The sequence below is a fragment of the Mya arenaria genome, chromosome 7, assembly GCF_026914265.1.
Source record: "Mya arenaria isolate MELC-2E11 chromosome 7, ASM2691426v1".
NCBI classification, from domain to species: Eukaryota; Metazoa; Mollusca; class Bivalvia; order Myida; family Myidae; genus Mya; species Mya arenaria.
The window spans coordinates 31539472-31564925 of record NC_069128.1 but is presented as its reverse complement, the minus strand read 5'-3'; the positions used below and the strand labels follow the sequence as shown (position 1 = coordinate 31564925).

The 25454-nt window shown below is 34.6% G+C and overlaps 2 protein-coding genes and 1 long non-coding RNA gene across 3 annotated transcripts in view; 2 read left to right on the top strand and 1 right to left on the bottom strand.

The window, feature by feature from the left end:
- Window positions 1-236: 236 nt before the first annotated feature.
- LOC128240135 (uncharacterized) lies at window positions 237-2945 on the top strand. The gene is made up of 3 exons (XR_008262053.1): window positions 237-449; window positions 714-1448; window positions 2330-2945. It is a non-coding gene; the product is annotated as an uncharacterized LOC128240135 (long non-coding RNA).
- Window positions 2946-17117: 14172 nt separating this feature from the next.
- LOC128241073 (tyrosine-protein kinase hopscotch-like) overlaps window positions 17118-25454 on the top strand; it is a 43801-nt gene continuing 35464 nt past the window's right edge. Inside the window, exon 1 of the mRNA XM_052958056.1 lies at window positions 17118-17232. The gene's annotated coding sequence lies outside the window, so the exon portion shown is untranslated. The remainder of the gene's footprint in view (window positions 17233-25454) is intronic.
- LOC128241074 (uncharacterized) lies at window positions 24216-24617 on the bottom strand. Its single transcript, XM_052958057.1, has one exon. The coding sequence runs from the start codon at window positions 24615-24617 to the stop codon at window positions 24216-24218; it is 402 nt and encodes a 133-aa protein (XP_052814017.1).

Below are 25454 nucleotides of genomic sequence, written 5' to 3'. Positions count from 1 at the left end.
TGTCCATTTACCTTTGGTTTTTTTCTATATGTGTCTTTGTAATATTTGTTTAGTTGAGTAAATAAACCTTGGATAACTGCAGCTCTTAAAAACTCATTTTTGTGTTCTTTTGAGAAAATAATTTTGAAACCTATAAAATTTTAATTACCATACAGGGCTCCTCCAGAGGTTCGTAGCGGGACATACTGACGGCAGTCAGATATCTGGAGTTTCGGCGTTGTGTGCTCAGAGGTCTTCTTGGATGGAGGAACCCCAAGGTTTACCAAACCCTCCCAACCCTCCCCATACTCCGATCCACAGGAGGAGCATTGGGCCCGCCTCGCTCAGAACGAGAGATTCCCGAAACCTTTGACCTGCCCCGATGAGGTTTACGAGATCATGAAGCTGTGCTGGCAGAGTGATCCACAACAGAGAATACCTTTCAGAGACATTGTTAAGGAATTGATAAGGTATATTTGCATTTTACAGTGAATAATACTGTAGTCAACCTTGTAACTAAAAAGTATGTGCAGGTAGATTTAAAATAATTCCTTAGTCAAGAAAACAAATGGAATATTTATGATATTTTACCGGTCAACTTTCACTAAAGCAAAATAAACTTGTTCACTTTTTGAATATAGTTCATAAGAGCAAAGCAAAAAGAAGGAAAAAATGTGAATAGTAACAATGAATGAAGTTAAATGTAGTCACAATGGCTTGTGTGTTATTTTCAGGATCAGGGCTTCTTAATAGGTCAGCACCAGAGAAACTGATGTGACCCTATTTTGGATATATCCCTGAAAGGAACGGGGTTTCGCCTGGAACAAATAACAAACTCCAGGTTTAGCTAATCTCAGCTCAAAAATGAAAAATGCTTTTTCAATGGAGATATACCTGTGAAGTTAATAGTTGTTATCATTATTCAGTTCTATGTTTGTGATTTTATTGCATAATGTCATATTAAGAAAACATGTGGAAATTGGTCTACTATCTTGCCATACTCAATTTTATCTGAACAAACTTTCAAGCAGGCTATGATCGATATTTGTTAAAATTTTTGGAGGTTTTCTTTAATTGAATATAACATATTGTTATGTATTCGTATTTTCATATCTCTTGGTTAAAGCTGTGTTTTTGTTGTAAATGTGAATACCTGAACAAGACTCATGTTTCCAGACAACACCACATATTTTCATTGTGATGAAAGACTGTTAAGTGCTACAATACTAATCATTGGAAAGTCCTGTGATATTGTCTAAGATATGTAATGTTATTATACATCACGTGACCTGCCCATGTTAATTTCTCATACACCCATCATGGGCAATTTCTTACTGTCACACTGACAGTACCGTTTTGACCGGTTGACATTATTACTGTCACATAGCACGCGTGTCTAAAAATAGGCGTTTTTTTTGTTTCCCAAGTCTGAGGTGGTAAGCGCTTATTAAAATGTGTTGTAAATCTGGGTACAACCAACACTTACAGGAAAAATGGATAAAACACTTACATTTGAATAGTGTAAATGATATACCCTGGAAGTCAGTGTATACAAAATATATAGCTTCGACGAATGACATTTCTTTAAGAAGCTTCCAATATAAGTACATAAACAGAATCATACCGACAAATACTTTCTTATATAAATGCAAATTAACCCAATCAAATTTATGTGATTTTTGTCAGGAAAATATTGAAACACAAGAACATCTGTTTTGGGAATGTAAAATATCACAAGACTTATGGTCACAATTGATGAACTTAATAAATCAAAACATTACTCCACTTGTTTTAGATTTAAAAATAATAAGTCTCGGATACAATGATAAGTCATAACATTCAAACATCGTAAACTTTTTGATATTGGTAATGAAATTTTTCATTAGTAACATGAAAAATAGAGGTATAATTCCAACCTTTGCATTCTTTTTGAATTATATCAGACTAAGAGAAACCATAGAACGAGAAACTGCCCTCGTTTACAATCGAATACATATCCATCAGAAAAAATGGAACCTTTTGAACAATTATTTAAATCTTTGAATGCTCCATACAATAACAACAACAACAACAACAACAATATTTAATGCTCCATACTCCTTACTGTCCATTAATCATCATTCACAATAATAATACTCAAATTTCAAACAGTAACACCAATTATCACTAATTTAAAAACCTACATAAATAACATCACTCTACCAAAACGCAACCAAAAACTCATATAGATCCAGTTGCATAGTATTAAAGTATATTTGTTAAAATAGTAAATACATCATTATCATTGCTTGTATACTGCTTTATATGTGTTTTTCTTGTGAATATTTCATAATAAAAAAAAAAAATCTAGGTACAACCGGTGTTTGCATTATTTCTAAGCGACATTTGCAACAAAATGACAGCTAATATAAACAAACAATAATTACAGAATAAATTGATTGAACTTGAAGGTTGTGTAATGGTAAAAAATCTTTATATATGTATATAAATGTAACTGTGTTCTGTATAATAAAATAAATATTGCATGACTTCCAGTGTGACAGTAGATATTGTCAACATTCGGGTAAATACTGTTATCCTCGGCTTCGCCTCGGGTAACAGTATTTCCCTAATGTTGACAATATTTACTGTCACACTGGAACCCATGCAATATTTATATAATATTTAATGGTTCGTTGAAGGGACATATTTCGTTACAGATACTTAGAAATGCAAAGTTAACATTACTTAGAAATGCAAAGTTAACAGTAAATGAGCCAGTAGCTAACGTTTGTAACCTAGGCAATATTGCTATACCTTGTTTCGATGGGAATGAACTCCTGCTTTGATGTCAAATGACCTGTAATTTTTAAATGACATTTGACCTAAATAAAAAACATCTTTAGATTAATCAAAGTGGTCGTTTCTACCAACGATCTAGCATAACATATGAACTACTGCAGTTTAAGGTATTGTGAGATCACTAATATTGTTAAACTCCAGTCATTTATGTACTATACCAGGCTTGGCTATGACTCTCATATCCCCAGCTAGTAAGTAATCAACACACAATCAGTTTGTATATGGGCATTTATTTAATGCTGTAACAAAAATATACATCATTTGTATAAACAAGTTAAATGTTGATGAATTATCTGGCGGCCAAAACCGCCACCAAGATGAAATAGTACAGAAATCTGCAGAATTGTGCAGTAATGAAAACATTAATTAATACAGACATACAAACATGTGAAATAACACCCTTATATACAAAAGTGGCTAAAAATACCAAAATGGGTGTGGAGTAATGGAAACAGTTCTTTAACACAACTGATGTGAAATGTAAACAGAATATACAAAGTGGATAGAAAAAATCAAATGGTTAATACAAAGGTTTATATAGTTGATACAAGTTTGACTAGACATAATTTATTGTATAATTGTTGTGGAGGAGGTGGTAATTGATTTTTTAGCGTTTCACGCAAAGCTTGTTCGCTGAAGACAAAGAATAATGGCGAAAGTGATTTCATTGGTTTGTGAAAGTCACGTGGTATCCATCCCATAAGCTGATTGGTAATCAAGTCAGGCGAAATAAGTCTGTCAGTGAGACCTCAAAGCAATTAACGCTTGTCGTTACCACGAAACATGTTACTTGCCAAACCAATAAAAGAAATGGCCTAGCAAGCTACAATAAAACACAATTATGTATAAAAAATTGATGAATGAAACAGATGAAAGGAAATTGATAGATTTAGCGAAGTTTTTTAAGATTATACTGGATTATTTTATTAATACACCAGGCTAACTAGCGCTTACCTCAATTTTTACTGCAAATTGTTACAAATTAATATAAATATATTCATTATATTTGTCTTAGTTGACTCCAGAAGATAGAATATAGCGTTCTTCTTCTTTTTCTTAGTACCTACACAGCTTGACCGATTTAATTTGTGTATGTTTATTTGTTGTAAACCTCGTATCACATGTATTATATGTGCAGAGTGTACAATAAACTTTGAAATTTTTGAAACTAAAACATTCATGTACCATAAATGTTATGTATGTACTATACCAGGCGTGGCTATGACTCTCTTATCCCCAGCTATTGCTGGTAGGAGTGAACTCTTTGAAAAATAATTATAAAAAAAATAAAATATTTTAGGTTAAATGTCCCTAAAAGTATGACACCAAAGCAATAGTTCATTCCCTTTAAACTACTGTGGTTTTTGTTATTGTTTGTGTTTACTTATGAAGTGCTTTCAATGCAATGACCCACAAAGATTTTGCCCTGATGAGGAAATTCAACATCTCAGCATCAGAAAACCTATTTGATTTTGGCAAAATTTGGCGATACCAACATGAAACTTAATATATATATATATATATATATATATATATATATATGAGCCCAGTGATAATCTTTTAACCTGATAATGATACCGAAAACATGATAGAACAATGCTTTCCTAAAACAGATGGATAGTTGTGGGATTGTTGTGGGATAGGTTAGCATTTTATACGCAATATCTCAAACCTCTTGGGTTTTAGTCACTTTCTTACCTAGTAACTGAAATTCTGAAGTGTCATGTCAATCTTCTATGTTCTTTATATAGACTTGCACCTCAATAAGCTATGTGAGAAAAAAAGCTGTTTATTGAGTATATACATGCACATATTGTCAATATATTGGCATAACAAGCTTTAACAATTACATATATATGTGCATGCAGGCGTTGCCGTTTTATACATGCACGTACATTTAAGCATTGGAGTTATATACATGTATGAACATGTAAACAAAGGTGCTATATACATTAGTGCAAACGTAGGTATTGGTGTTATACGCAAATGAGATGTTGATTTGAATATGCAAAGTAGGTAAAATCCCCACTCTACCATAATTTTATTCTATAACATAATGGTAATTCCTAAGAATATGTTGACTCCATTGTCAGAACTATAACTAATAAAGCCAATACTTAATTCATAGAAATCTCATTTGTCTTCCGTCGTTCTAGCCATTTCATAAATTTGTTATTTGTTTGTCTGTTTACATTTTGTTCGTTACCCAAGAATTTTGAGCTTAACATAACGCTGTTTCTGTCATTTTTTAGACCCGAGTCTCAGTCCACTAAACATAGTAAGTGGTGTGTTTTGAATATTTGTGATTCTTGTTTTACTTGTCTGTGTGACAGTAATATTACACCTGATCTGTTGAAAAGTGACAATCATTAAATCCAAGTCAAGACGTTCCTCGTCCAATGATATAATCAACATACCAGTATATATTCTAAACGGGAATAGTACAGTATATTCAAATTGTCAGTGTTCTTCGTTTCGTTCGTCATCCAGATGATCCTCACCTCACGTTCAGGATTTGGAAGAGTATTTTACACTTTACAGGCATAAACAGGCTGACGTTGTTACATCGTTCAGATTATAATCCTTATATTTATAGAATAAATAATCAGCGTTTGAATGGTTTGCCAAATAGATGTTTTTGGCTTAAAGCAAAATACCAGTGTAGTTTAAAATAGCCCCATAGTCAATAAAGTAATTCACAATACCAATAAGTTGGCTATTTTCAGAGGGCAATGGTTCCTCTCATTTCACGAAAGACCGTAACTTTTAGTTTTAAGAGTATAAACTGATAAACCTCAAGTGAAATAATATTTTGAAATTATATCATCACGTATATGAAATTCGACACGTGTTTTCCAACAATGGCCATGTCGTTAGCAAATAAAAGCAATATATAATAGAACAAAACAGATCACGTATTTAGATACAAGCACATGCAGCTTATGATCATCAAAACAATCAACATAGTATGCACAACAGCATTGATAAATTAACATAACTATAAACAAATGTCAACAAGAGGGCAATAACATCCAGTTTGATTTAGACTATACAGTTCACTATATAGACTCTTATCTAATTTGCCTCAATGTAAAACAATGTTATCTGTAATTACCATTTGATTGTCAACTGAAACAATTTTACAATACCATAACCATTTATTTTATATGGCAGTGAAGGGCAGGGCTTTGGTGACCTAAGCTTAAATAAAATATACACACTCATTTTATGAAGCATATGTTAAAAGTAAAGAAATGTGCACCACATGCTATGCTCTATGGTTACGACGGTAGATTCAAAATTAGTATTGCTATTATGAAACATATTATAGGAGTCTGGAATAAATAGACTCACGATAATTATAACTTAACTTTGAAATGATACAAAGTTCTTTAAAATGAGTCCATTCGAACAAATAAGAAAACACTCGTAGCTAGGCGATGTTAAATATATTTTGATAAATGTTGAGTCAGCTTTATATGGCAGAACCAGCACTCTGACAGTGCAAAGTATTTTTTGTTTAATCTGGTTGAACAAAAAATAAATCACTAGAATAGCAAAACAAACAGACAGTGATACTTTATTGTTAGCACTCCTCCAAAATATTTCACTTATAGGATTTACAAAACTGATCATAAGTTTGAAGTATTATTGTTCACTTAGAGACATGTTTATTTACCCTCTCATGAATTCTAGATTATTCACCCTCTCATGAATTCTAGATTATGTATTAACCATATACCTTTTATAAAATGTCGTCGACATGGTATTAAAGATGACGGAAATGTACTTTACGTAATCAAAATTAAAATTTGGGCATAAATTCAATTTTATTTTGAAATGTATCTACTTTTGTAAAGTTCCTGGAATCATTTAGGCCGGAGCCCGGAAAGTAAACATTTCTAGATAGTACAGTTGTGCGTAGGTTTTTATGTAAAGTGTGCAAAGTACGTGGTTTAGTCGTCTGAAACTAAGTTGCGTTTTTATACTTCGTTTGAGATTTAAATTATACGGGATTCAATTTACCTGGGTTGAACAGAACAGAACATAATTTTATTCGACGTATACCAACACGATACATTATATAAGTCATAAAATATAAATACATTTGTATAACGTGAATTCAACATGCCACATAATACAGATTCGATACAGGCCAGGGGCGTAGCTGGGACTATTTAGAAGTATAGGCCCACTTGGTAGGGGGTTTGGGGGCCCTCCCCCTAGAGTTTTTTAAACTATAGATCCGATATGGAGCGATTTGGCGTATATCTGGAGCCTTTTTAGTCTTCAAAATAGTTTCAGTTTTGTCTTACGTATGATTTACAAAAACAAAACTGAAATACAAAGGTTGATACTAACTTGTCAAAAAAGCTTCAAAATAGAAAATATGTTTGTAATGCTGAATGGTTAAACAAGTGTGTCCAGTTGGTAGATCGAGGGTCTTTAAATGAAATCCAAGTTCATGCATTTGACTGAAGCAAATGTGTTTATGATTTTATTTATGTCTATCGCAACATCGCGATGAATATAGAGGACGCCAAGTGAGGATAGCCTCTCGCCGGTCATTGTAGAACAAATGTATGTCTTGATGCGACTCATGGAACTGAAGGAGCGCTCACATGAGGCGGATGTGGCAGGCATGGTCAGCAGTATCTGTAGTATAGTGTATATGCAGGGATAAGCTGCCTCCGATGTCTTGTTGAGTGTCGCCAGCAGTGTCGAAGGCTTTGTATCTTTCAGCTGTCATCGCAGATTCCACCTTCTTACTTCCTCGCTGAACTCTTGCCGAGTCTTGGGCATGTCCGGTTCATATGCCTCGTAGATCCTGTCCACATTGGCCGGCTGGAGACCTTCAAATTTGGTCGGATTTAAACACTGAGCCTGGAAGTGCTCTTCATTCTTTAGGATACAAGTATCCATTTCTTGAAGCAGGTGGTCAACAAAAACGTAGAAGAGGGAAACCGTCCAATACCGACCGGGGTCCTGTACATCATAGTTCACCCTGTTTCTCTCTCTGGCTGCTTGTCTTGGCACTGCTGGGTCAATCTAGGTAAAACAAAAATAAAACATTCAATCGATATTAAAAGACAGCCGAATCGATTAAACTGTTCTAGGTAGAAGAATGCAAAATACCTAATAGAAGTTTACCTCGTATATCTGAATACGGATCTCGATGCATTTCGAACTGTTACAAAAACGTTTTTTATCATTTATTTGTGTTCCGTTGAATTGTTAATTATTGCGTTAAGACGATTTGCTAAATGCACCAGTGGATCAATGCATGTATTTATTGGCAACCACATAAAATCAACATGCAAATACAGGTGGTGGTGTTAGTAGTTTATACTCCGGGTCCCGGCGTGAGCACATTGAAGGGTCCAAGAGTGACAGTTCGACCACCGCACACCTATCCTGGGCAGGCTATCAGGCGGTTAACCAGTACTAGGTGCCTTCACATTTGCAGGGAACTGACAACTTCTGTACATGCCAGGGGCAGTGGTACAGTGCGAATGGTCGTAGAAAGGATTTCATAACAAATCACAACATAAGTGACCTGGTCCGCCTGGGAATCTAACCCGGGTTGTCCGATTCACAGTCCAACGCTCTACCGATTGAGCTAACCGGGCGGATTGCAAATACAGGTTATATGTTTACACATGTACATGGAACTCGTCAGCTAAAGTCACAGCTTCCTGATAAAGGGCAATCCATACAAGGGGGTCAACCCTCTCAGCTCGATATATCTGCATGACCATCTGCGTTTGCTCGATTGCCTCCAACAGATCCATGTCCACCTAGATGTATATGAGATATGTATATATTATGTTCATGCATAAATTCATTGTTTCATCGTGTATGAAAAATAGAAGAAACCAGACAGATACTTTTTAACTGATGATTTACTTTTAATGATAAAATATCATACATAAGTCTCTAGATGCAACACGTTTTGTTCTGAGAATAATTTTCAAATTTTTGAAGTTATTATCTGATGTTTTTGATGTGTTTTTTCCCATTTTTGTTCAATTGGTAACTGAAGTCGCATGTAGTAATAAGCACAAACTATTACCGCTAAGTTCTGCTGTAAAACCTACTCGATTGCTCAAAATGTGCTCTGTTGTCACAAGAGTAACAATAAACTGGAACTACAGTAAAGCGTTGAGGTGATCGCGGGCATTGACGTCACCATTTTCCTGAAGATCTTCGAGCGCATTGTCGACAACGCGGTAGGCATTCTTGAATGTACGAAGCGCATCTGCCCTGCTCATCCAACTTGTTTCACACAAGGTCTTAAACTTTTATCAGCTTTCCATCGCTTGCTTTGTAGCAACGTCTTCTGCCAGTTCATCTGCAAATGCTGTGAGGCGTTTTGCAGAGTAGTCAAACGCAAATGCGATATCCTACACTGTAGACATCGTGGTCCTGACGCATGGAAGTTTGGAGCTTTGGACAAATGACAGGTTTAGGCAAAGCGACTTACAATGGATGTAGTTAGCAAATGGTAATCATTCACGGATGAGCGCCTGAACACCATAGTACTTGTCCGCCATGTTTCTTGCGCCATCATAGCACTGGCCCCGAATCTTCAAAATATCTAAGCCGGTGCCTTGCAGATATTCGAGTATGCCTTGTGCAAAATATACTCCCTTTATTGACTTGCAAGTGACAAACCCTAAAGACTGTTCACGAACGACATGCCTCTCCTCTACCTTGGAAACAAAACGAACGCAAACAGATTTTTTTTTCCTTTCTGTCTCCCACACGTACCTCGATGGAAATTTGATAACACTGCCTAACTCCCACATCTGTGATAAAAGTCTGAGTTTGAATTCATCATTCCACGATCCATCGGAATCTCCAGGATCGGGGTAAGGGGGAAACATGTTGAATGACTTTCAAAATATACTCCCGCTTCGCAACTTATACTTGTAAAGCGGAGTGAAACAGACGCTCATTGAAATTATACGCTTGCCGGTTGCTGTATAAATATTATCGAATCTATTTGTTAAACGGTTCGACTGTCTTCAAAAAAAGGCACTAAACTTTAAGAAAAAAATATACTTAGTTAACCTTGAGAGTTAACTTGAATATAAAGTAGGCAACAGCGGTCACCCCCCTTACCTTTCAGCTTTTATAGCAGATTTGGACGTTTTGTATTTTTCATTTTTGGAAACGAAGTGTAGGCCCGGGCCTACCGTGCCTATTGGAGCTACGCCGATGCAGGCAATGTCTGTATGTAGATATGAATATTTGTCCATACGTGAACAAAAATAATAGGCAAATGATAAAACATGAGGATGACCTGATATAAACTACTCATTACATGTGATTGAAGTGCTATGTTTAAGGGCTTCTTTAATTATTTGGCTAATTCAAATACAGTATTTTGTTATCTGACTTAAGCACTTCTATGAACTTATACATGCTTGGTCCGACATTAAAATATTTTTAATGTATTTCGTTCTGATGTCATTATCACAAACACATATTCATATAAAAAGAAATTCATCTTCTAGATCATTTGAATCACAAAAAGTACAATAACGTTCATTCCTAGGAATGTTGTTATTTGCATATCTACCGGTGTGGATTCTTAATGAATGAGCAGACACTCCTAATCTAGAAATATAAAATCGTAAGTCATGCGGTAAAATGTTCAAGTATTGTTCAAAGTCTAATGTACTTTTAATATTATTATACAGGTTTAGAACACTACTTCTAGCTTTGTCATTACCCCATGTTTGCTTAAATGAATCAATTAATATTTCTCTGAATAGACTGACGTACGATTGTATTAATATTATATAACTGTGGATTATCGAACACAAATGTAAAACCATGTTTGCTTAAAATATCTTTAGCATCAGTAACCCAATAATGTTTACCCTTTTGGCAGTCTTTAACGGACATAGTATATATTTCATTGATTTTAATATTATCTGTTTTAATAACTTTGAACCAATAACCAAAAATTATAATATATCGTAATACATACAGGGGATAACGGTCTAGTTCCCCGTATATAGCACAATTGGAAGTATTGATGCGTACATTTAAGATTCTTTACAAAACTTTAAATGAATGCGCTCGATTTCTTTTGATTTTCTAAATCCCCAAACCTCAGACACATCTACCTTTTCTAAAACCATATTGGGCATCTGATACAACACTCGCTTCATTACAGAAAGATATTATTATTTTGTTTAGTATCGTCGTAAACAGTTTTGACATACAACTAACTAGGGTAATGCCTCTATAATTATTTACATCGTTTTTAGCTCCCTTTTTATGTAAGGGTATAACGTTTCCTTTAGTCTAGCTTTCGGGGAAATAACCAATGTTTAAAATAGCATTAAACACATTGCACAAATGTAAACCCAAAATATCTATAGATTCTATGAAATATTCATTTAACAAGGCATCTAACAGGACTTGTTACGTTTTAATGTTTTAACAGCAGCATTTATTTCAGCAACTGTTATATCTCCGTCTAATAACGTTTCGAAACTCTCACTTGTATTTGTAAAATCAATATTTCAAACAGAACCTTCGGCTTCACCATTTTCAGTTTGTAATATATCATCACTCAATTCTGAAAACTATTTGGTAAAATTTTGCAACGAAATATAAGCACTGCTGTTCTGTGTAGCTTTTTTTAAATATTTCCAAAAGGCCTTAGGCTTTTAAACAACTTTCGCTTACGCTTAACGAGCTTTTTATAAACACTTTTCAAGGTGCACATTTGTATTCTATTTGTGTTCGATTTACAATGAGTATACATGTTCGCAGCGTCCGAGTAATTACGTTTTGCCGTTATACAATCATTATCAAACCATTGTTTGCTAATACAATGTGAATTGTCGACAAAACAATTTTTCTCTTTAAATATATAATCATTTTTAAACAAGGGATCAGCCGTGAATGGTTTGTGTAAAGTAATTAATTATATTATTGATATCAGATCTATTTTGTATATTTACATTTGCCGTTCATGTGTTAAACACAGTTAGTTTAGATATTAATCCTGCTCTATATTGATCTTAACAAAATTGCACTGCGTTTTACTTTTGTCGCAGAAAGAATAATTTGTTTTTATCGAAAACGCTAGTGGACAATGATCACTCCATTCATTGAATGGACAAATATTAAATCCGATAATATCATCAAAATTGAATTGCTTCCACAACACGTAATCAATAAAAGACGACCCATTTCTTGATGCAAAGGTAAATGACCCAGAAAATACGAAATCCCGTGGATTTGCAAAGATCAAGAAACTGTAAACCAAATGAATTACAATGTTTGTCTAGAGAGGCCCGAGCTAGGGGTATGTCTGCAATATCATCATTATTAATATCATTAGTAAATCTATCATACACAATAAAATCATTTCTAACTCCAACTACTTCGCACTACGAACCAGTATTAAGTACACCACTTTTTCAAGCACTACCCTTTAAATGCCGAGCTCCAGGCAAGGGAGCTACTTGTACCAACTCCAAATTTAATGTTTCATGGCTTAAACCGTTACTAACGTTTTAAGAAAAATGCATAGCACATACATTTTGGAGCGGAAATATGAAAATCTGCGATCTGATCTTTTGTCATCTTTTTTTATCACTGGTTTGCAGATATCAACGGAAAAATTTGCTCGTTCCAAGACAATTATATTATATTAATTAAATGTATGTGGTCACAAAACACAAAACACAAAACGAATACAGAAATAATACAAGGGAAAGCCCAGAAACCAACAACTCAAATACAAACCCAGTTAAGGGGCAAACTTTAAGGATGTAACAGACAGCGACCGAGATATACAAGCGTACAAACATTACACAAATACCATACACGCACCAAAATATCTGTATCAATAAATAATGGGATTACCCCCTTTAAAACGGTCCATAAAAACAGTAGGGGTTTAAACGACTTTATGAGTACACAACCTCAATCTTGTCCCAAATATATTTATACTTGCAAAATAATAAATATGATACGATTCAAAGACTGAAAAGCCAAAGTGATCATATATTTAGACTAAACTTGTTTCCTAAATGTCAAAAATTCTCACAGCATACTTTATGTTCATAGTTCACCAAATACTTACGCATGCTGTTGTTATTTCTTTTGGCCTTTCTTGTCAGTAAAATCAGTCAGAAATAGCAATTGTTGTGACAAACAAGTAGAGTTTTATTTAATTATGTACATGTTAAAATTCATTATCCAATATTATAAGTCCTCATACAGTCCTTTTACTTGATAAAGCTGCGATGAGAACACTATGGTTCCCCATCATCATACTCGTACAACATAGCCAGTACTTCGTCCATCAGCGTTTCAATGCTATGAAGTTCACATTCTTTGAGGGCGCCACCCGTAGATACGCATACCAAGAATTGCACTGTCCCTATGAACAATATTAAGTATGTGCATGAAAGTTGTGATCTGTTTGACTTCAAAACATATTTGATTTAAAAAGTACAAACTTGATAAAACAAGTACATGCATGTATTTATAAAAAAACCCCAAATCTTTAGCATAGTAAAATGAATTGGTTTAAGGTATAGCATTAGACCAGATTATCAGCTTAATTATTCGTCTTCGGCGAAAATGAATTCCTGTCGAGGAAAAGGTGACCTTTTCTTTTTTGTTAGATATCGAGTCTCACAAGTAGGCAATCACAGCTACTTTTCAATATTTCTTGCAAATTATCAAATTGAATTGTATGCGTGATTATTTTTGCTTTGTACGCTCATCACTCGGTTAAATTTCTCATTGTCGTGTTTGTAATCGAGTAAGGCTGATTGTCGAAGCAATGACAGGATGAATACCGGTAAGCATGTAAATATAATGTTTCTAACCTGGTTCAAAGCAGCCAGTTGAACCTGGTTCAAAGCAGCCAGTTGAGCTTGAAGGCATTGGTCCTGACTGGGGTGATGAGGGCTGGATATTTCTCGAGGAAGATGGTGAAGAAGCAGAAGAGGTTCGCATTGCAATCGATCGTGTTGGCAATACTGGGGTCGAGGAACGGAGGCTTGGTGGTAATTCGATTCTTGAAGAAGAAAGATTTGGCGTTGGCCTTTCAGATGAAGATGTTTCTCTTGTTCTTGTTGATGTCGATTTTGTCGGCGTCTCTCTTGTGGACGAAATCCGAGCTATTCAGGTTACCAAACGTCTGGATGATGTGTGAGGTGGACTGATGTTTCTGAATGATGTTGAAGAAATAGCTTTTGTTGACGTTGGCCGGTTAGTTATGCTGGATCTGAATGAACAACCGGCATCTTAAGGCCAATTGCATTGTTTTTTACTACGTCGTAGTGTAGATTACCGGGACACTGGGTAATAACCTCGCCATCTGGACCACATTGGTAGAACTTGTTACAGTCCATATGAGGGTAGTTTCCAAACGATTTGTCACTACAAAAGCCGTCAGCCCATCCTGATATAAAATATATATAGATACCATGTTACGTCCGATTATAAAGAATAAAATGGAAACTAGGGAACAAGCTAAGCGAAAAAAATACTAACCGTAAAGTTGTATAGAGAACGTTTTTTGTTTAGTACATTTACAGCCAATGTTATAAGCATTTCTTTTTTAAAAACATATAATAATCATGCAACTGCCATGGAACTTTTGTCCTTACTATTGATAACGCTGAGATATAAAGATATTTAAAAGTAAATACGAAAGATATATTATTTAGTTCACATATTTACCTTTAACAATAGTTACCAACTCCAAACAAATAATGATCTATTTTCATTTATAATAATGCGTTTGTCAGGGTGCAAGTTCCAATGATAAATGGTTCAAGCGTTTGTATTTCTTCGAAAACAATGCATTATATGAAAGCAAAAAAAAAACATTGTGGATAAATCGAAACATATATGCCTGCCACAATTGCAGAATTGACCCTAATTTACATGACGATATCGGTAATTATCGAAACAGCGATTCTTATGCTAAATATTTATAATATGCCCATTTCTATATATTTGTGTCGCCTGTAAGACAGATAATATGCATATATAAGCATAGAACTTAATGTTCTCATTGCTTCTAATGTTAAAAAGAAGTAATCTTTAAACTGGCATACGACAATCTGGCAAAATTTACATGGATTATAGCTTTATTGCAACTAGTTCCTTATTCCTTATTCGACTTAGTGTGCGGTTTAAAGTACGTGGAACACTCCATCCTGCTCAATAAGAAAACACATTTATTCAAATTATTTGATAAGATATATGTGCAATTGATATTTCGTCAAAAAATAGCATATGAAACACTTTGATATTCAGTTTTTTTTCGTAAATTCTGTTCCTTATTCGAATTTTGGAGCGTTTTTAAAGCACTTTAAGCACTAAAACTCTCTTGAATAGACAATGCATTTCTTTAAACTTTTTATATAGACAACTTCTGCATAGTTATTTTGTCGAAAAGTGATAAAACGAGTAAGTTAAAAAAAGAAATACGTTTTCAAGATTTCTGTTCCTTATTCGGAGTTTGGTACGTTTTTAAAGCACTTTAAGTACTGATACTCTCTTGAATAGACAATGCATTTCTTTAAACTTTTTTCTGTAGACCACTTCTGCATAGTTATTTGATCAAAAAATGTCTTAATCAAAAAGTTGAAAATTCACCGTTTCTGTTCTTTATTCGTGTTTGAATAAGGAACAGGGAACTAGTTCCTTATTCCTTATTCGATTTAGTGTGCGTTGTAAAGCAATTGAAACTCTCCATCCCTTTAAATAAGTCAATGCATTTATTCAAATTGTTTAAAAGGATCAATTTTTGATATTTCTTCAAAAAAAACTAGCAAATTAAGCACTTTGAAATTGAGTATTTTTCGTAAATTCTGTTACCTATCGGACCTATTCGGATTTTGGAACGTTTTTAAAGCACTTGAAGCACTAAAACCCTCTTGAATAGACAATGCATTTCTGTACACTTTTTATGTAGACCACTTCTGCATAGTTATTTGAAAAAAAATGTATTACTTAAAAAGTTTTTATTCCTTATTCGAGTTTTATTCGATTTTTTTCTATTATCGTGCATTATTTTATTCACAAAGTTGTCGAATTGTAATGAAAATATGAAACACATAACAAAGAAGTGATTTTATGCATATCTACAATTATTTATTTTGAATAAGGAATAAGGAACCAGTTCCCTATTCCTTATTCGAAAAAGGAATAAGGAATAAGGAACTAACTTATCGTTCATTTTCTGTTGGTAGTTTGTTATTTCTTGTTCTTGACTTGATAAGTGGACATAATAATGAGTTTGGTGTTGAATGAATTAAGATACTTCTCATAGCCAAATGATGTTTTGAAGATTTTATAAGATTGACTGTTGCATTTTTTAATAAGGGAGTACCACAGTGGTTAAGAATTATCTTTAAGCTTGCGCTTTACCGCAAGTTTAAGCAGTTTAGGATTTACATCTTGTTCATATTCCCAAATTCTTATAAATCCACACTTTGTATTGTTTATCGAATTCTTATTATGTCAGAAGGTAAAGTTTGAACTGTTCCGTAAATGCATTTATATATCAGTGATGATAATTTATCATCATTATTATTATTATTATTATTATTATTATTATTATTATTATTATTATTATTATTTTTATCATTATTTTTATCATCATTATTAATCACATTCATATTATTATTATTATTATCATTTTTATTATTATTATTATTATTATTATTATTATTATTATTATTATTATTATTATTATTATTCATAATCACATTCATATTATTATTATTATTATTATTATTATTATTATTATTATTATTATTATCGTCGTCGTTACCATCATCATCATCATCAGCAGCAGCAGCAGCAGCAGTAGCAGTAGTAGTAGTAGTAATACCATGTAATTAATCAATTACTTTGGGATCTCTATTCTCTTCTATATTTAGCGTCACTGGTTTTGTTCCAGTTTCGCCGTAAACTATATAATTTGGAGTTGAACGTTTTAATTTTAGAATATGCTTTAGGAAATTCAGCTGAACTCTTCAAGTTTATGACATCATAATTCCGTTACCCAAATTTCTGTGCCGTAAAGTAAAATTGGTTTAACTATTCCTTGTATTTCTCTTTCATTTCAGAGATTCATTTAATGTTCATGTTTTACACATTTTTTTCTCGACACTGTTACGGACCTAGTACTGGTATAGTTTATAGGTCTCTGCCACAATAAACATTTTGGATGGGAACATTTTAAAATTTTGTCCTCTAAATCGGTACGGATAGTAGACGGGAGTTTTAACCCGGAAGTTTTACATCGTTGTTTCTTACTGTCACCAAAACTGGGACAATAATAATACTTATTCCAGGTCAAAATAAGAATCGTTTTGGACATGACACTTGAAGCACAAATGTCCAATTTATGTAAGTTATTATATTTGCTGCATCGTGCAATTTTGGCTCATCCAACATGAATACTACAAATGAAATAATAATAATAAATCCTAAAGGTAGTCATTCTGCGTCCAGGCTTTTTTTTTAATGATGGGTCCAGGCTAACCATCATTAAAAAAGAAGCCTGGACGGCATTTTAGAATGACTAATCCTAAAGGCTAAAAAATTAATTGTTCTAGGTATGATATTTATTTATTTGTACCGTCATTGGCACACCATTTTCTCGACGGATTATGATCATTGGTTAGTCTAAAATAATAGACGTGTTATACCGGATTCTTCCAATCCCGAATGTCTAAACGGGAATGTGCAAAAAACAGGGGTGTTTTAAAAATATTGAAAATGTTTTAAGTGAAGTATTTTATGGTTGAAATTGATCATGAAGAGCTAAATTCATATTTTACCATGTAAGTGAAATGTTATTTTGCACTAAACAAGCATTTAATGCATTAAAACAAGTTGTTTACCTTTCTAATAAAACGAAAGTAGACTGACACAGATAACAATTATGCGGAGGGGAACAACTCGATACAATCGTAATAACTCGGCCTCCTCCGACAAAGCTTCGAGATAGACCTCGTTATACAATCGTAACAACTCGGCCATGGCCGAAATGTTTCTAGCGATTTAAAACTGTGCCCTGAAGCCTTGCAGGTGCCCTTCATGTATATATCGTTATGTTTTGATAGAATGAAATGAAGAAAAGCCGTCAAACTCATAATTATATGTTGGATAAAAAAAAATTGTGTACGGACTAATATAAAATAACATTATCTGGTAATATTTCTTGTTTTTATGATATTTTATAGACGCTATATGCTTTAACCCGGAATCCTGATCGGAACAACTACCCACTTTTGATACTAAACAATTTGTACGTGAAGGATTTGCCATATCAAAAATCTAAAAAAAATCCGTCAACGTACAATTATTTGGACTAGATCATTGGTTTACTCTCAGGTCCATAACAAGAGCATATATAATCCTGATTTAAAAAAACAACATATATTTATTTTGACTGCATTCATGGTCTGTGTTTAAAACAGCCAAAATAAATTGGATTAATAATACAAAAATAAATTACTGTGAAATCATTTATATTTGTTGGCATGAAATTTAGTGTTTTTTTCGAAAATTTACATTTTGTTGGTATTTGAATTCGTGGTATTTCATATTTGAAAAATAAAATCTGAAACTGCGATCGTCCTATAGTAAGTTGTCGCATAATCTCCACACACTGGGCACATGATTTCCATCTTCTAGGTCAAACTGTTAATGACACTCGTTATAGTGGTACAACATGCCAAATTAGTGCATATACCCATGTAAATTATCAATTTATTTGGAAATTAAGGTCATGAAAGAATATGCACCCTGATCAACGACATACATGTGATAATGTCCCGGACGTCCGGAATTATCCGGGAAATCATATCTCTGTCACGGAGTCATGGAGGGTGCATGTTTGTCCCGGAAAGTCATAAAAAAAAAACGAAAAAAAAATCTCGGAAGCGATTATCTTAAGGCCTAAAATAAAAAAATTCTTGTTTGGAGTAACGCGACCGACCCATAAAAATCGTTGCCGACTCAAATTTTTTTTTGGCATTTTGATCCGCGATTTTTTTTTCAACGCCTTTCCGCTACTATTTTCTGTTTCTGCTCTTTTCTTCTGTTTCGGTTCTTTTCGATTTGTAGACACACTCGTAGAGCTTCGGTTTTTATCGCTGATCGCAATGAGCGTTTCGAAAACATGGCTGACTGCAAGTTTGTCGAACGTGTACCGAACGAAATTACGTTTTGTGTGACAATAAATTACTTAAGCCATATATACTGCATACAACCCCTTGGGGCAGGCTCATTTCATCAACAGACATAAGTTTAACATACTAGTTTTTAAATATTATTCATTGCAAATATTATTTATTGCAAATATACCTTCATGATTGTGAAATAGCTAACACAAAATTCCGATAGAATTGATTTTATTTGGTAAAACATAATGAAACATTTTACAATGTAAAATCAAGTGAACTACAAGTACACAAAGCCATTGTATGATTGTATGTAAACCAATTTGTTTCACATTTTCGTTTGCTTATCCTGAGTGTCATAAGTTTGTTTTGTTGAGTTCATCTCTGCGTCAGTCTTAAGTAGATTGAAATTCTTTGAAATTAAAAAAATAAAGGATCAGAAGTTAAGATGTTTGTTGTTCAAAAGTTTATTACAATGCCTTGAATAACTAGTGTTATGTAGTGAATGTACTGTACACAAGATCCAGTTGTCGTTGGAGAAAAAAAAAAAAAAACCTACCTACCTACCCACCTTAAAAAATCTGGGTAGGGTTACTCCAAACAAGAAATTTTTTAAGGTTGCCTAATTTTTCCAATGTAAGTCAGCTATTTTGCCTGTCCGGGACACTGGTCGTAAAACACAGGACATGTTGACACTAATCCGTTAATTGGTACGTGAGTCGTCGAGGTCATTGTCAATCACCGATAATTGATCTATTGGCCTATTGTTGTGCTTAACGAGTCGGGGAGGATTCTTGTATGCAAATTTTTCATATGGATTTGTTTGGTCTTATGAATGATAGCTTTTAATTGATGAATTGATATTTTTCACACATTTTACCGACAAACGAGCATGAAGGTAAGTTCAAAGAAAGTGACAAAATGAGTAAAAAAAACAAAATTAAAACACGGAAAACATCCCATATTCCATTCAAATTTCAAAGTCGATACGTCGTTATACTTTAAACAACTTTAAACAACTTACGCGTCCATAAGGAATTTTAGTGTTTTGAACTTTTTTTCGAACTATCGTTGTGTATATTATTCATATCTTGGATTATCATTGGCTTTGTGTGTGTATTAAAAAGTGGTGTTTAATGTAGTGTGGACAATGTCCAAACGTCCGGCAGATTCTACGACTTGCGTCAGTAGCACCAAAAGAAAAAAACAAACCATGTCAAGTAAAAGCTACGTTTTGGCCGTCAAAATGGGTACATTTTCCCGATGTTAAAAATGACTAAAATAGCCCCAGATATGCTCTAGAATGCACCACAGACGTTCCCCATTTAAAAAATAATCCGGGGGGGGGGGCATGCCCCCAGACCCCCCTAGTGTGCGTTGACATTACGACAAGTGTACTGGAATCGACCCAAGATATTATCACATGTATGTCAAAGATATAGATTCATTGTAGGCAAAGCCAATAAATACTAATTAAGAATTTTGCAAACTAAAAACACTGGGTAGGCAATCAATAATGGATTAAATATTTCGTTAAAGAAAAAATCAAGTACTGACACTTGAAAAAGTGAATAAAGGGTCTATATTTCATAGGATCTTGAATTCGTGGATCACCAAACCCATGAAAACCACGAACATTGATGTCCAACGAACATAAATGATTTCACAGTATCCAAATTTTTATGTTCGTTAAAGATTCCATGATTAGAAAACCACTAAAATTTTATTAAGCTACCTTAAAGCTGCACTCTCACAGATTGAACGTTTTGACAACTTTTTTTTTTTTGTCTTGGAACGAGCCAATTTTTGCGAAATTCCATGAAAACCAGTTAAATAAGACTGCTGATTAAAACTTAGATCGCAGTTTTTTATATTTAAGTTCAAAAATTGATGTTTTATGCATTTTCCTTAAACCGTTAGCAACAGTTTAAGCTATAAAACATTAACTTTCGAACAGAAATATGGAAATCTAAGATCTGATTCATTTGTCAGCAATCTTATATCATTGTTTTGCAGATATTTACGCAAAAAAGTTCTCTTTCCTAGACAAAAAAAATAAAAAGTTGTAAAAATCTGTGAGAGTGCAGCTTTAAATAACTGGTTATTAGACACACTTTTTTCTCATATATTTCGATGTAAAAAAATGCCTGCGTCTATCAACCAGTAACAGGCTCTTGACATTTTTTCTGAGGTCGATTTCAGGCCGAAATTGGCTCTTCAGAGAAATAAATTGTGAAAATAAACTAGTTTGTTTAGATTTATGTAGAAAGGGATATCACTCGCATCACCCGGATCAAGTTACGTGTTAATACGGCAGTTGAAGATCGGGATACGGTTTATCGTAAAACTTTTATTATTTTAAATATACATTATTGTAAGAATAAAATTATTCAATATTTTTTTTGTATAAAACAATAATTAAACATGCATATAAAGAAGCAATTTGTCAGTGGTATGAAAGGTGCAAAAACCTCCAATTCCCTTAAGCAGTTTAACATACCAATAGTACAAACTGTTGCAATAATAGTCTTTTTTTCCAATTTTGTCACAGTCTTTTTACTTTCCTGTAGGTGTTGACATTTTGAGAACAAACATGTACAATATAAGGTTTTTGCTTTGCAAAGCTTTTCATTCTCGACTGGTTATTGTTTACGACACACCGTCGGAAAGAATATTTTTCTATGTATAAGTATTGCACGGTTTAAAATAACCATCGCCATTTTCACGAAAAACAAAAATTTCATCACTGTCAATAAACATGGTGGCCGATGGTAGCAGACAAGATTAATATTTTTCTATGCGTCCTAAAACCCAAAACATAAATTAAAAGTTTTTCTCAAGTTTTCACGGATTTTATGCCTAAGTCTTATAACCCCTATCGTCTTGTAACCAGTCATTTACGGTAGTTGTATAATTGATATTTTTGTTGCATGCCACAGACATCACAAATGTGTTAAAAAAAATATTGGCCATTCGGACCGACAACTTCCGATATTTTGTTGGTCTGAAAGAATATTTACCAGTGGTACATTTTTGTTATAAATCTTGTTTTTACTAAGCCTTTGTTGCTAATTTTACATTGACAAGGAATAAAAAGGTATGGAAAAATTAAGAAGTTATTTTTGCCAGATTTTGCTCCAAAACTAAATTCTTACAATGCCATTTTTAGCTCACCTGAGCACAAATCGGTCTATGTCCGGCATCTGTCTTCTGTCGTCCATCATTGGCGTCAACAATTGTTTATAATCATCATCTTCTCCTAAACCACTTGGACAATTTTAATGAAACTTCATAGGAATGATCCTTGGTTGGTGCTTTTTCAAAATTGTTTAGAGAAATGAATTCCATGCAGAACTCTAGATGCCATGGCAACGTAAAGGAAAAGTGTCAATAATTGGTAATAATCATCATCTTCTCCTAAACCCCTTTAACAATTTTGATGGAACTTCATAGGAATGATCCTTGGTTGGTTCTTTTTCAAAATTGTTCAAATAAATGAATTCAGTGCAGTTCTCTGGTTGCCATGGCAACCTAAAGGAAAAGCGTCAACAATTGGTTATTTTCATCATCTTCTCCGAAACTGCTTTGACAATTTTAATGAAACTTTATAGGAATGATCCTTGGTTGGTGCTTTTTCAAAATGCTTCAAAGAAATGAGTTCCATGTAGAACTCTTGTTGCCATAGCATCCTAAAGGAAAAGTGTCAACAATTGGTTATAATCATCATCTTCTCCTAAACTGCTTTGACAATTTTAATGAAACTTCATAGGAGTGATCCTTGATTGATGCTTTTTCAAAATTGTTCAAAGAAATGCATTCCATGCAGAGCTCTTGTTGCCATGGCAACCTAAAGGAAAAATTACAGAACTATTTTTGGTAAATACTATGAGGCTTATATATAGTGCTTAAATATTTGGTGTGTAACATTGTCTATTGGTTATCTACCATGTTAATTCAAATTATGCCCCTGGAGAAAAAAATGGCCTCACTCCGTTGGTTACAAGTTCATTATAAATACATTTTGTTAAAATCTGATAGTTATGTTAAGTTCACTCTCGAAGCAAGGGCAGCAAGTCTTGATATATGTTCTCCCTTTTTGTTGGAGATTCCACTTCTTTCTAAATTTAGTAACAAGGGAATAGATTTTAAATTTTATTAAGTCTTCAACATAATCACTTCTAAGGTAATTATTGTTCTTTTTTTAGGTTCATTAATTCAAATAATTATTATACACTTTATTCTTTAGGCCAGAGTTTTTTTGTTTTTTTTTCGTTTTAAGGGAAATTTTTCAAAAATAAGTGCCAGGAGGAGGGAATAAAATTAACAAAAAGATGTCCAAAAATGAGCGTCGAGAAAAATAAATAAAAATAAGATGGATTTTCCGTATTTTTTTCTTTTTTCGGGAAAAATTATAGAATGTATGTTTTGAAGTTGTGCACACTTGTTTTGTACTCCATAATGCCTGTTATATAATAGATCTGTATAATAAAGTCAAAACAAGATGTCATTTTCACAAGTAGCCACAATAATGCACCAGTCAATTGTAACCACGCCCACTCCTCCCAGGTCCGGAGAATAGCGGGGACTTTGACTTTCGGTCCAGGCAATCCTTGGTATTTAAAATCCCCGCCCTGCGGAGAGAAAGTACTGGTCAAATCCCCGCCAAATTCCCCTGCACTTTGAGGTAAGGCCCTTTCCCCACTATTTTCGGCGCAAAAACAAAACCACTGCATTCATTAGGCACTGCGGGGCCACCTGGAAGGTAAAAACACGGCCCATTTCTCTCATTATCCCCTAATTACCCAAGGACCTCGGGGGCCATGGTTACAATTGAATTGGTGCATAATCTGGTGCATAATGCACGTTTAAGGAACTTTTTTTAACATTTGGATATTCATTTTACTCCCTAAATGCCACAAGTCAACTGATTCACACCAATGAAAATATATTCTTCAACTGTAGCTCCACAGTATTTAACACTGCACGGTTAAATAAAAAATACACATATTATTATTATAATTATTATTATTATTATAATATATGCATGATTTTAACATGAGCATCTATGTTGTGAAGATACAGCTTTACTGCTTAACATAGACGTCCTCAGCCGAGTGCCCATCTGTCACTGGGTGTTTCGCCCCTTATCTAGGTACACCCTCTAGATGGCGGGGCAGTAGTGGTGATCAGTCACTACCTCATCTATGTTGGCTTCCAAGTCGGTTTGCTGCGTCGTAGCCAGAGCCAACTGGACGCCCTCTCTGCAGCTCTCCCAAGAGCGTGGACGGCGGTCTTCCTGACTCGTCCCTTGATGCCCACAGCTCCCAGCATTTTCCACGCTGACTGTGATGGAAAGCCTCTGCATCCAACTTCCACTGGGAAGAGCCACGTCTTCCAACCCCTCTCTCTACATGTGTCTACCAAGTCTTGGTATTTTCCCTTCTTCAGTTTGTATGCCTCCTCACATATCTCTTCCCAGGGTACTGTTAGCTCTACCAGTACAACCAGCTTTGGAGACCTGGACCAAAGTAATATGTCTGGCCGAAGGGTGGTATGGGCCACTTCCTCTGGAAACTTCAACTTTTTCCCCAGGTCTACCAACATGCCCCAGTTTTGCGATTCTTGTAGGATACCGCTACACACTGTTGTTGTCGGCTTCTTCTCCCCTTGTCTTACAAAGCTGATTAACTGGGGGCCTGTCTGTTTCAAAGGTCTCTTTTTTCTCCTCTCATATTCTAAGACATTTGCCATCTCTCTTAGAACCTGGTCATGCCACCAGGTATACCGCCCTTGCGCCAAAGCTGTTGGGCAAGAAGATAGTATATGCCGCAGCGATCCGGAATTCTCACACAGAAAGCAGGAAGGGTCTTCTAATAACTTCCACTGCTTCAAATTGGTTGGAGTGGGTAACATGTCATACACCGATCGGAGAAGGAAACTCAGTTGAAGTGGCTCATACCTCCATAGCTCCTGCCATGTGATTTTCCTCTTGTTCCACTTCGTCCAATTCCCCTGGGATCCAAGTTGTACCGCCTTTGCCGACCGTGCCTCCTCTTCTGCTCTCCGAACTTCTCCCTGAATCATGGTTCTCTTCTCTACATTATCAGAGTTCTGCCACCGCTGCTTCTTACTGATTCCCAAACCTTCTTTACCCTTGTTTGTAGTGCCTACAATATCCTGGTGTTTGAGGCTGCTTTCAGCCTGTTCTACAGCCTGGCTCACTGACCATTTCCTTCTCGTTCTAACTTCTATTCCTACTCCACTAATCTTACCATCACTTGAGTCTCTGAGTGTTAGTAGCAGACGTGTTTTAGCGACCTCGTACTCCTCGATGAGGGAGCTTATGGGCATCTGAATCTTTGTTGACTTGCCATAGAGTCCAATATTGGTAAAAGAAGGCGGAAGTCCAAGCCACCTTCTCAGATGCTTGCTAATTGCCTG

Bases quoted from the DNA above. Each gene is read 5' to 3' on its own strand.
- LOC128241074 (XM_052958057.1), bottom strand. From the start codon at position 24,617: ATGTTGGTAGACCTGGGGAAAAAGTTGAAGTTTCCAGAGGAAGTGGCC.